Here is a 13,377-nt window from a genome sequence, read left to right as displayed (position 1 = left end):
ACACCCAGTGTCTCTTATAGAGTAACACCTAGTGTCTCTTATAGAGAGTAACACCCAGTGTCTCTTATAGAGTAACACCTAGTGTCTCTTATAGAGTAACACCTAGTGTCTCTTATCGAGAGTAACACCCAGTGTCTCTTATAGAGTAACACCTAGTGTCTCTTATAGAGAGTAACACCCAGTGTCTCTTATAGAGTAACACCCAGTGTCTCTTATAGAGTAACACCTAGTGTCTCTTATAGAGTAACACCTAGTGTCTCTTATAGAGAGTAACACCCAGTTTCTCTTATAGAATAACACCTAGTGTCTCTTATAGAGTAACACCTAGTGTCTCTTATAGAGAGTAACACCCAGTGTCTCTTATAGAGTAACACCCAGTGTCTATTATAGAGAGTAACACCTAGTGTCTATTATAGAGAGTAACACCTAGGGTCTATTATAGAGAGTAACACCCAGTGTCTATTATAGAGTAACACCTAGTGTCTATTATAGAGTAACACCTAGTGTCTATTATAGAGAGTAACACCTAGTGTCTATTATAGAGAGTAACACCCAGTGTCTCTTATAGAGTAACACCTAGTGTCTCTTATAGAGAGTAACACCCAGTGTCTCTTATAGAGTAACACCTAGTGTCTCTTATAGAGTAACACCCAGTGTCTCTTATAGAGTAACACCTAGTGTCTCTTATAGAGAGTAACACCCAGTGTCTCTTATAGAGTAACACCTAGTGTCTCTTATAGAGTAACACCTAGTGTCTATTATAGAGAGTAACACCTAGTGTCTATTATAGAGAGTAACACCCAGTGTCTCTTATAGAGTAACACCCAGTGTCTCTTATAGAGTAACACCTAGTGTCTCTTATAGAGTAACACCTAGTGTCTATTATAGAGAGTAACACCTAGTGTCTATTATAGAGAGTAACACCTAGGGTCTATTATAGAGAGTAACACCCAGTGTCTATTATAGAGTAACACCTAGTGTCTATTATAGAGTAACACCTAGTGTCTATTATAGAGAGTAACACCTAGTGTCTATTGTAGAGAGTAACACCCAGTGTCTCTTATAGAGTAACACCTAGTGTCTCTTATAGAGTAATACCTAGTGTCTATTATAGAGAGTAACACCTAGTGTCTATTATAGAGAGTAACACCTAGGGTCTATTAAAGAGAGTAACACCCAGTGTCTATTATAGAGCAACACCTAGTGTCTATTATAGAGTAACACCTAGTGTCTCTTATAGAGTAACACCTAGTGTCTATTATAGAGAGTAACACCCAGTGTCTCTCATAGAGTAACACCCAGTGTCTCTTATAGAGTAACACCTAGTTTCTCTTATAGAGTAACACCTACTGTCTCTTATAGAGAGTAACACCCAGTGTCTCTTATAGAGTAACACCTAGTGTCTCTTATAGAGTAACACCTAGTGTCTCTTATAGAGAGTAACACCCAGTGTCTCTTATAGAGTAACACCCAGTGTCTCTTATAGAGTAACACCTAGTGTCTCTTATAGAGTAACACCTAGTGTCTCTTATAGAGAGTAACACCCAGTGTCTCTTATAGAGTAACACCTAGTGTCTCTTATAGAGTAACACCTAGTGTCTCTTATAGAGAGTAACACGCAGTGTCTCCTATAGAGTAACACCTAGTGTCTCTTATAGAGTAACACCTAGTGTCTATTATAGAGAGTAACACCTAGTGTCTATTATAGAGAGTAACACCTAGTGTCTATTATAGAGAGTAACACCCAGTGTCTCTTATAGAGTAACACCCAGTGTCTCTTATAGAGTAACACCCAGTGTCTCTTATAGAGTAACACCTAGTGTCTCTTATAGAGTAACACCTAGTGTCTCTTATAGCGAGTAACACCCAGTGTCTCTTATAGAGTAACACCTAGTTTCTCTTATAGAGTAACACCTAGTGTCTCTTATAGAGAGTAACACGCAGTGTCTCTTATAGAGTAACACCTAGTGTCTATTATAGAGAGTAACACCTAGTGTCTATTATAGAGAGTAACACCTAGTGTCTATTATAGAGAGTAACACCCAATGTCTATTATAGAGTAGCACTCAGTGTCTATTATAGAGAGTAACGCCCAGTGTCTATTATAGAGAGTAACACCTAGTGTCTATTATAGAGAGTAACACCTAGTGTCTATTATAGAGAGTAACACCCAGTGTCTATTATAGAGAGTAACACCCAGTGTCTATTATAGAGAGTAACACCCAATGTCTATTATAGAGTAGCACTCAGTGTCTATTATAGAGAGTAACACCCAGTGTCTATTGTGGAGTAACACCCAGTGTATATTATATAGTAACACCCATAATAGAGAGTAACATCCAGTGTCTATTATAGAGTATGACCCAGTGTCTATTGTGGAGTGTGTTTATTATAGAGTAAGACCCAGTGTCTATTGTGGAGAGTGTTTATTATAGAGTAAGACCCAATGTCTATTATAGAGTAAGACCCAGTGTCTATTATAGAGAATAGCACCTAGGGTCTATTATAGAGACTAACACCTCGTGTCTATTATAGAGAATAACACCTAGTGTCTATTATAGAGACTAACACCCAGTCTATATTATAGAGTAAGACCCAGTGTCTATTATGGAGAGTAATGCCCAGTATTTATTATAGAATAAGAACCCAGTGTCTATTATAGAGAGTAACACCCAGTGTATATTATGTTATAGAGTAAGACCCAGTGTCTATTGTGGAGTAACACCCAATGTATATTATAGAGTAACACCCAGTATAGAGAGTAACACCCAGTGTCAATTACAGAGAGTAACACCCAGTTTCTATTATAGAGAGTAACACCCAGTGTATATTATAGAGGAACACCCAGTATATAGAGTAAGACCCAGTGTCTATTATAGAGTAAGACCCAGTGTCTATTGTAGAGTTAGACCCAGTGTCTATTATGGACAGTAATGCCCAGTGTTTATTATAGAGTAAGACCCAATGTCTATTATAGAGAATAATACCCAGTGTCTATTATAGAGAGTAACACCCAGTGTCTATTACAGAGTAAGACCCAGTGTCTATTACAGAGTAAGACCCAGTGTCTATTGTGCAGTAACACCAAGTGTATATTTTAGAGTAACACCCAGTGTATATTTTAGAGTAACACCCAGTATAGAGAGTAATGCCCAGTGTTTATTACAGAGACTAACACCCAGTGTATATTGTAGATGAACACCCAGTATATAGAGTAACACCCAGTGTCTATTATAGACTAAGACCCAGTGTCTATTATGGAGAATAACGCCCAGTGTCTATTATAGAGAGTAACACCCAGTGTCTATTTTAGAAAGTAACACCCAGTGTATATTATAGAGAGCAACACCCAGTGTAGAGAGTAACACCAAGTGTATATTATGGAGAATAACACCATGTCTATTATAGAGAATAACACCCAGTCTATATTATTGAGGAACACCCAGTATATAGAGTAACACCCAGTGTTTATTATAGAGTAACACCCAGTGTCTATTATAGAGTAAGACCCGGTGTCTATTATAGAGAATAACACCCAGTGTCTATTATAGAGTAAGACCCGGTGTCTATTATAGAGAATAACGCCCAGTGTCTATTATAGAGAATAACGCCCAGTGTCTATTAAAGAGAATAACGCCCGGTATCTATAATAGAAAGTAACACCCAGTGTCTATTATAGAAAGTAACATCCAGTGTATATTATAAAGGAACACCTAGTATATATTATAGGATAACACCCAGTGTCTATTATAGAGTAATGCAGGTGAGGTGATGGCGTAGTGGTATTGCTGCTGGGCTAGTGATCCAGAGGCCCAGGGCAATGCTCTGGAGACCTGGCTTTGAATTCCACCACAGCAGATGGTGGGACTTGAATTAAATAAAAATCTGGAATTAAAAGTCTAATGATGACCATGAAACCATTGTCAATTGTTATAAAAACCCAACTGGTTCAGTAATGTCCTTTCCTTTAGGAAAGGAAATCTGTTGTCCTCATCTGTACCTGGGGTCTGGCCTACGTGTGACTGCAGACCCACAGGCTCTTAACTGCCCTCTGAAATGGCCTAACAAGCCACTCAGTTGTGTCAAAACACTACAAAGCCGCAAAAAGGGAATGAAACCGGATTGACGACCTGCATTGACCTAGGCACCGGAAACAACAATGGCAACCTCAACACAGTCAACCCTGCAAAGTCCTCCTGACTAACATCTGGGGGCTTGTACCAAAATTGGGAGAGCTGTCTCACAGACTAGTCAAGCAACAGCCTGACATAGTCATCCTCACGGAATCATACCTTACAGATAATGTCCCAGACACCACCATCACCACTGGGGCACAATGGTATAGTCATGGGGGAGTTGCCCTGGGAATCCTCAACATCAGCTTGCACCCCATGAAGTCTCATAGCATCAGGTCAAACATGGGCAAGGAAACCTCCTGCTGATTACCACGTACCGCCCTCCCTCAGCTGATGAATCAGAGCTCCTCCATGTTGAACACCATTTGGAGGAAGTACTGAGGGGGGCAAGGGTGCAGAATGTACTCTGGGTGGGGACTTCAATGTCCACCACCAAGAGAGGCTTGGTACGACCAACACTGACTGAGCTGGCCGAGTCCTAAAGGACAATAGCTGCTGGACTGGGTCTGCAGCAGGTGATGAGGGAAACAACAAGAGGGAAAAACATACTTGACCTCATCCTCGCCAACCTGTCTGCCACAGATGCATCTGTCCATGATAGTATTGGTAGGAGTGACCTCTGCATAGTCACTGTGGAGACGAAGTCCCGGCATCACATTTAAGACACCCTCCATCATGTGTGGCACTACCACCGTGCTAAATGGGATAGATTTTGAACAGATCTAGCAACTCAAGACTGGGCATCCATGAGGTGCTGTGGGCCATCAGCAGCAGCAGAATTGTACTCGAACACAATCTGTAAACTCATGGCCCGGCATATCCCTCACTCTACCATTACCATCAAGCCAGGGGATCAACCCTGGTTCAATGAAGAGTGCAGGAGGACATGCCAGGAGCAGCACCAGGCATACCTAAAAACGAGGTGTCAACCTGGTGAAGCTACAACATAGGACTACTTATGTGCCAAAAATCATAAGCAGCAATTGATAGACAGAGCTAAGCGATCCCACAACCAACAGATCAGATCTAAGCTCTGCAGTCCTGCCACATCCAGTCATGAATGGTGGTGGACAGTTAAACAACTCACTGGAGGAGGAGGCTCCACAAATATCCCCATCCTCAATGATGGGGGAGCCCAGCATATCAGTGTAAAAGAAAAGGCTGAAGCATTTGCTACAATCTTCAGCCAGAAGAGCTAAGTGGATGATCCATCTCAGCCTCCTCCGGAGGTCCACAGCATCATACATGCCAATCTTCAGCCAATTCGATTCACTCCATGTGATATCGAGAAACAGCTGAAGGCACTGGATACTGCAAAGGCTATGGGCCCTGACAATATTCCAGCAATAGTACTGAAGACTTGTGCTTGGGAACTTGCCGCACCCCTGGCCAAGCTGTTCCAGTGCAGCTACAACACTGGCATCTACCAGGCTATGTGGAAAATTGCACTGGTATGTCCTGTACATGAAAAGCAGGACAAATCCAGCCCGGCCAATTACAGCCCCATCAGTTTACTGTCCATAATCAGTAAAGTAATGGAAGGGGTCAACAAGCAGCACTTGCTTAGCAATAACCTGCTCACTGATGCCCAGTCTGGGTTGCACCAGGGCCACTCAGCTCCTGACCTCATTACAGCCTTGGTTCAAACATGGGCAAAGGAGCTGAGTTCCCGAGGTGAGGTGAGGTGACTGCCCTCGACATCACATCAGGGCAGCATTTGAGCAAGTGTGGCATCAAGGAGCCCCAGCAAAACTTGCTTCAGTAGGAATCAGGGGCAAACCTCTGTGCTGGTTGGTGTCATACCAAGCACAAAAGAAGATACTTGTGGTCCTTGGAGGTCAGTTATCTCAGTTTCAGGACATCACTGCAGGAGTTCCTCAGGGTAGTGTCCTCGGCCCAACCTCTTCATCAATGACCTTCCTTCCATCAGAAGTGGGGATGTTCGCTGATGATTGCACAATGTTCAGCACCATTCACGACTCCTCAGATACTGAAGCAGTCCATGTCCAAATGCAGCAAGACCTGGACAATATCCAGGCTTGGGCTGACAAGTGGCAAGTAACATTCACGCCACACAAGTGCCAGGCAATGACCATCTCCAACAGGAGAGAATTCAACCATCGCCCCTTGATGTTCACTGAATCCCCCACTGTCAACATCCTGGGGGTTACCATTGACCAGAAACTGAACTGGACTAGCCATATAAATACTGTGGCTACAAGACCAGGTCAGAGGTTAGGAATTGTGCAATGAGTAACTCATCTCTTGACTTCCCAAAGCCTGTCCACCATCTACAAGGCACAAGTCAGGAGTTTATTGGAATAATCTCCACTTACCTGGATGAGTGCAGCTCCCACAACACTCAAGACATCTCAGCTTCAGGACATCACTGCAGGATGTCCAGGACAAAGCAGCTGCTTGATAGGCATCCTATCCACAAACATTCACTGCCTCCACCACCGACACACAGTAGCAGCAGTGTGTACCATCTACAAGATGCACCGCAGGAATTCACCAAGGCTACTCAGGCAGCACCTTCGAAACCCACAACCACTACCATCTAGAAGGACAAGGGCAGCAGATAGTTGGGAACACCACCACCTGGAAGTTCCCTTCCAAGTCACTCGCCCCTCCCTAACAGCACTGTGGGTGTACCTACACCTCATGAACTGCAGCGGTTCAAGAAGGCAGCTCACCACCACCTTCTCAAGAGCTATTAGGGATGGACTGTAAATGCTGTCCCAGCCAGCGAAGCCCACATCCCATGAATGAATTAAAAAAAAACTGATATAGAGAGTAACACCCTGTGTATATTGTAGAGGGTAACGCCCAATGTCTATTATAGAGAGTAACGCCCAGTGGAGATTGTAGAGAGTAACACCCAGTGAATATTATAGAGAGTAACACCAGTGTCTATTATAGAGAGTAATGCCCAGTGGAGATTGTAGAGAGTAACATCCAGTGAATATTATAGAAAGTGACATCTGCGTCTATTATAGAGAGTAACACCCAGTTTCTAATACAGAGAGTAACACCCAATATATATTATACAGTTTAACAGCCAGTGTCTATTATAGAGTGTATCACCCAATATTATAGAGTAATACCCAGTGTCTATTTTAGAGAGTATCATCCAGTGTCTATTATAGAAAATTACACCCAATGTCTATTATAGAGTAACACCCGGGATGGAATTGTCCCAGATTTGCATTAAGTGCGGTACCGGGCAGGATGTTTTACCCGCCGGCTGCAATGGCGGCTTCTCAAGCTTAATCGCCCCAATCCCGCCTCATTAATCATGCATTCCTGGGAAACACGCCATTTCAATGGTGGGTGGGCTCTGATTTGTCTGCCACTTCATCACGCTGGGCAGCATATTTTAAGTGCAGCCGCGCGCACACCTCTCGGTGCTTCCAGCCCAGGTCGGCTGTGAAGAAGCCATGGCCCTGATAGGCAGAAAGACTGCAGCCCCCAGGTTTAGTGACACGTCCCTCGAGCGCCTTTTGGAAGCCGTGGAGGCCCACCATGATGTCATCTACCCCCACCCTGGCAATAAGAGGGGCAGCAACATTACCATGTGGGCTTGATAGGCGATGGCAGTGGTGTTCAGTGCCAATGCTGTACAGAAGAGGCTGGCCATCCAATGCAGAGAGAGGATGAATGATTTCATCTGTGCCGCCTGGTTAAGGTAACCATCTCATCACTCTAAACTCACACCCTCACAAGCCCATCACACATTCACTGGCATCTCACTCACTGCCAGCTCAAGGGGCATCACCACTCACTCTCTCACACAGACACCCTCACATCTCCATCTGGCTTCATCTCCCCTGGAGACTCCCTCCTCAGCCCTCACCATCTTGAGGCCACTCGCACAGATCAACATGTGCCCACCCACACCCCACAAACATGCTGGGGGTACCCCATTCTGCAGTACAGCCCTCATTCTCACCCCATCTTCCCCAGGCAAGACCTTGCCCTGCAGCCATTGAAAAGCCACCAGCCACCATCTCCCCTCCCCTCCTTACGGCTGGTCTGGTAGATAGAGACCTGCCCTGCCCATGAGCCCCCCTAACAGTGCTGTGGTGCTGCCGGTGAATCCTGGCGCTGATGACTGTGAGTGCTGAGCGAAGCAAGGTCGGCAAACAAACTCAAAGTCCCGAGCGAAGTGCAGCTCGCCAGGTGCACGTCGCTTATGTACAGTTGGGAAACACTCGGCTCGGATGATCTAGGGTGGGGGGATGATTCCAGCAAGCTGGACTCATAATGATATGCAACAACCCACCATTTATGGGCAGAGTGGATGATCGCAAACTGGTTTTGCGACATCGTGAAACTGATTTTTGGTTTTCTCACCAAATTGTCCTCTTACACCACCAAACACGCCCGGCACCAAAGGGCATGGAAAATTCTGTCCCCAGTGTCTATTATAAAGAACAACACCCAGTGTCGATTATAGAGAGAAACACTCAGGATTGAGTAAAGCCCAGTGTACAGTGTAGAGAATAGTAGCCCCATGCATATTATGGAGAATAACCACCTCCATGTATATTATAGAGAATATCAGTCACCATGCATGCATTATAGAAAATACCAAATATTATACATATTATTGCGAATAGCAGCCCCTGTTTATAATATGGAGAATAGCAGCCCCTTGAGTATATTGTATGGACTAGCCTGTGTATATTATGGAGAATACATTTTAGAGAATAGCAGCTTTTATGTATCGTAAACAATAACACATGAGTACATGTGTGTAACTTGAGAAGATTAGTATGCAAGCCGTGTTACATTAGACCAACCACAAGGGGATCAGTTCAATGTTTGACATCTCTCTCCATTCTAATTTGCTATCACAAACTCGGGTCAGAGCAGAAATAATTCCTCAAAAGCACATGAATGTACACATAAACATAATCCCTAAATCCACAGGCCCCATTCCAGCTGTATCCAGCCCTGCCCCTCCTGTTATCCCTGGCACTGACACTGAGAAGACCAAAAATGCCGCTGTTAGTAATGTGTTGGAGCGCACCAAAGTCTTGTCTTTCTCTTTGAACAGTCAACCCCTCCCCAATGTCTTGGAGATTCCCTCTGCTACCTGCCTCGACGGCCACATCTACAGATTCCGCACCACTAACCTACAGCAGATCATACAGGCTGCGGAGAATCTCAAACATGAGGAAGGGCTGGAGCTGCAGCAAACCCTGGACCAGGCTGAGGATTGGCTCGTTCGACTGAAGACTATGGCAGAGGAGGTGATTACGCCTTTTCATTCTCTGAACTCTAGGAACCTATACTGAAATTCGACATCTAACATATAATGTCCCATTCGTACTGAAAGGGATCAGTGCTTGGAGCTGGGATCATCATTGTCCCATCAAAGACTCACAGAGCAGGTACAGCACTGGGTTAGATACAGAATAAAGCTCCGTCTATACTGTCCTCATCCAGCACTTCAAGGGCAGGTACGGTACGTTGTAAATCTCCCTCTACACTGTCCCCATCAAACACTCCCAGGACAAGTACAGCACGGGGTTAGATACAGAGTAAAGCTCCCTCTACACTGTCCCCATCAAACACTCCCAGGGCAGGTATAGCACGAGGTTAGATACAGAGCAAAACTCCCTCTACACTGTCCCCATCAAACACTCCCAGGACAGGTACAGCACGGGGTTAGATACAGAGTAAAGCTACCTCTACACTGTCCCATCAAACACTCCCAGGACAGGTACAGCACGGGGTTAGATACAGAGTAAATCTCCCTCTACACTGTCCCCATCAAACACTCCCAGGACAGGTACAGCACGGGGTTAGATACAGAGTAAAGCTCCCTCTACACCGTCCCCATCAAACACTCCCAGGACAGGTACAGCACGGGGTTAGATACAGAGTAAATCTCCCTCTACATTGTCCCCATCAAACACTCCCAGGACAGGTACAGTGCGGGGTTAGATACAGAATAAAGCTCCCTCTACACCGTCCCCATCAAACACTCCCAGGACAGGTACAGTGCGGGGTTAGATACAGAGTAAAGTTCCCTCTACACTGTCCCCATCAAACACTCCCAGGACAGGTACAGCACGGGGTTAGATACAGAGTAAAGCTCCCTCTACACCGTCCCCATCAAACACTCCCAGGACAGGTACAGCACGGGGTTAGATACAGAGTAAATCTCCCTCTACACTGTCCCCATCAAACACTCCCAGGACAGGTACAGCACGGGGTTAGATACAGAGTAAAGCTCTCTCTACACTGTCCCCATCAAACACTCCCAGGACAGGTACAACACGGGGTTAGATTAGAGGAAAGCTCCCTCTACACTGTCCCCATCAAATACCCCCAGGACAGGTACAGCACGGGGTTCACTGAATCATAGGTTTGTTCCAGAAGAGAAGAAGGCCATTTGGCCCCTTATTCCTGTGCTGGCCCTCCATCCACAGCCTTTCGATTTTAATACCCCAAATGAGTAATTCACTTAGTTCCATTCCCCCACCTTCTCCCCATAACCCTGCACATTGATCCTTTTGAGACAACTGTCTAATTCCCTTTTGAACGCTCTGATTGACCCTGCCTCCTCCACACTTTCAAGGAGCATTCAAGACCATAAACGGAGCAGAGTGAACTCTCTCCATACTGGGTGGCAGGTGGGAGATCAGCCCATGCCAGCTCATGTTGTCCCACTCAATGCCCTCACAGGATGCACAATTGTGAGATTTGCAGGGTTTCATTCCACCGATGTCCTTCTTAATCTCTCTCAGTGACTTCAGCAGAGGCTCCAGCCTTGGAGCAAGGGCAAAGTCATGAGAGAGGGGGGAGAATGTCTGCGGAAATTCCCTCCTCTCACCTCTCTCCCCCCTACCCGTCATTTGCATTATTGTTTGATGAGGATGAGCTTATACCGTTGACAGCAAACGTCGTGTGTTTCACCGACAGCCCCAGAACAGTTTGCCTGACATTGTGATCTGGATGTTGCAAGGAGATCGGCGCATAGCCTACCATCGAATTCCTGCCCACGAGATTCTGTACTCCAGGAGGAACCCTGTCTGCTCCGGTAAAAACTGTGGGATGCTTCAGACAATCTTTTTGAAGGTGAGGGGCTGACAGGACTATGAGAGAACACGCGCACTGTAGCCTAAGGGAATGGACGTACTAGTGTTACAGCAGAAGTGGTTGGACCCTCATACAGGGCAAGGCGCTATTGGAATATCGGCAGTCACCCAGTGGGAAACACCGCTGGGTGAGAAGGTTGGGGATTCAAGCCCAGGCTAACATTTCCATAGTGGTACATAGAGAGTGCTGCACTGTCAGAGGTGCTGTTTTCAGAGGAGATATTAAACCCCGACCCTGTCTGTCGGTGTGAAAGACGTCATGGATGGAATAGTTTTGAGGGGGAGTGGCAGGGAGTCGATTATCATGTTGATTCCCTCAACCAACCGTACAAAAAGGGGAAGATGGTGGCATCGTGGTAATGTTACTGGACTAGTCGTCCCGAGGCCCAGCTAACGTTTTGGGACAAGGGTTCAAATTCCACCGTGGCAAGTGGTAGAATTTAAATTGAATTCATCAATCTGGAATGGTCTCAGTAATGGTGACCATGACACCATTGTCGACTGTCTTACAAAACATCCACATCACCAATGTCCTTTAGGGAAGGGGACCTGCTCACCTCACCTGGTCTGGCCCACATGGCGGAGGTGGCATTTGTCATGAGACTCGCCATTCAGAGACGCAGGGTAACGTTCTGGGGACCTGGGTTTGAATCCCACCATGGTGGAATTTGATGACACCATTGTTAATTGTCTTAAAAAAAATGTGTGTCCTTTAGGAAATCTGCTGTCCTGACTGAGTGGGTCTGTCTGGCATGCATGTGATTCCAGGCCCACAGACCCTTAATGACCCTCTGGAATGGTGTGGCAAGCCACTTGGTTCAGGGGCAATTAGGGATGGGTAATGAATGCTGGCCTTGCCAGTGACATCCTCACCCCATGAAAGAATAAATTAAAAATAGCTGATTGAGTTGTTTGCGAGAGCTTGTGTGACTGTGTATCTGATATTATTTCTCAATTGGTTGGCCAATGTTTTTGAATGGCCTGAGGCCGTACAAGGTGCTATATAAAGGCAAATCAGGCAAGGCCAGCCCATATCCAAGGTGTCCTGGAGACGGTGCTTGGTGAAGCTCCTCCTTCGAGCAGTGCAGTCTCTGTGGTGTCAGTGCTGATGGGGAACAAGTTCCAGATATCCCAGGTACAGGCTGCTGTATGTCCAACGCCGAGATGGTGTGGTGTTCCTGTGCACTTGCCGAGCTTGTCCGGGGGGTTGGAGGAGCTGCTGATGGCACATTCGGAGCCAAGGCTGAAGTTCACACACGCTTAGCAAGTGGGGGATATCGGGGTTGGGCAGGGTGGGGGGAGGGGGAGGTGTTGTGGACAGGAGGTTTGGCCCTGGATTCACAAATCAACAGCAGAAGCCTGACTGACACCTTCCCAACCCTCAGCTTAGAGCCACTGAGACATCTCACAGTCAGCTCGGGTCACCCATATGATAGATCGAAAGTGGGGGACCTCGCTGGTTTCTGTGGCTTGTGGAGGATGTTGAAGAAAGAATCGTTTGAGTTTAGGATGAAAGGGAGACGCCTGGACAGTCTGATGCCTGGTTTGCTGTGGAATTTGACAGAACAGAATTTGGGGAGCCGGGGTTCTGGTGAAGCAGGTCCCCAGGATGGAGCAGGGAATGGGGACTGACTGGAATGATCCACAGACAGCCTGCAATGAATCGATGGGCCGAGTGATCTCCTGTGTCATACTAACTCTATGATTCAACGGACATAGATTTTAATTTGATGGGCGGGTAGTTTTACTCCGCTATGTTCACGGTAGGGAGATAATTCACCAGGATTGCCACAGGCCGTGGATCCAGTTTGTTTTCATTCTGTCACCTCCCCGAACAGATTCAGTATAAGGACAGAGCTCGGGAGGTGTGCTGACGGCGCAGTATTGATTTGAATGAGCCAGTCTCACAGGCGGTGGGATTCTCTATGTCTCTATTTCTATGTGTTGTGTGTCAAGTTCCACCACCTCTCCTCCTTTCCCAGCGCCCACGGAACAACTCGAAGTTTGATAAGATCCCAGCCCAGGCACGAGTGCGGATCTGGTTTGGATTGGCTGCGGATAACAAGGAATTTAACCAATACACCGAGGGCAAACTATCAGTCTTCGCAGAAACTGTGAGTTCCACTGAC

General features: G+C 46.0%; 1 protein-coding gene across 4 annotated transcripts in view; it reads left to right on the top strand.

Moving 5' to 3' along the window:
• Window positions 1-13,377, top strand: part of dysf (dysferlin, limb girdle muscular dystrophy 2B (autosomal recessive)) — a 375,567-nt gene that overhangs the window by 173,253 nt on the left and 188,937 nt on the right. For all 4 annotated transcript variants that reach the window (XM_041186042.1, XM_041186052.1, XM_041186062.1 and 1 more), the window contains exons 22-24: window positions 9,199-9,394; window positions 11,073-11,228; window positions 13,231-13,362. In XM_041186042.1, coding sequence (XP_041041976.1) covers window positions 9,199-9,394; window positions 11,073-11,228; window positions 13,231-13,362 — 484 coding nt within the window. The remainder of the gene's footprint in view (window positions 1-9,198; window positions 9,395-11,072; window positions 11,229-13,230; window positions 13,363-13,377) is intronic.

Source organism: Carcharodon carcharias, chromosome 1 (assembly GCF_017639515.1).
Source record: "Carcharodon carcharias isolate sCarCar2 chromosome 1, sCarCar2.pri, whole genome shotgun sequence".
NCBI lineage: Eukaryota > Metazoa > Chordata > Chondrichthyes > Lamniformes > Lamnidae > Carcharodon > Carcharodon carcharias.
The sequence above is the reverse complement of the archived record's forward strand: the minus strand, read 5'-3'. Positions and strand labels throughout refer to the sequence as shown.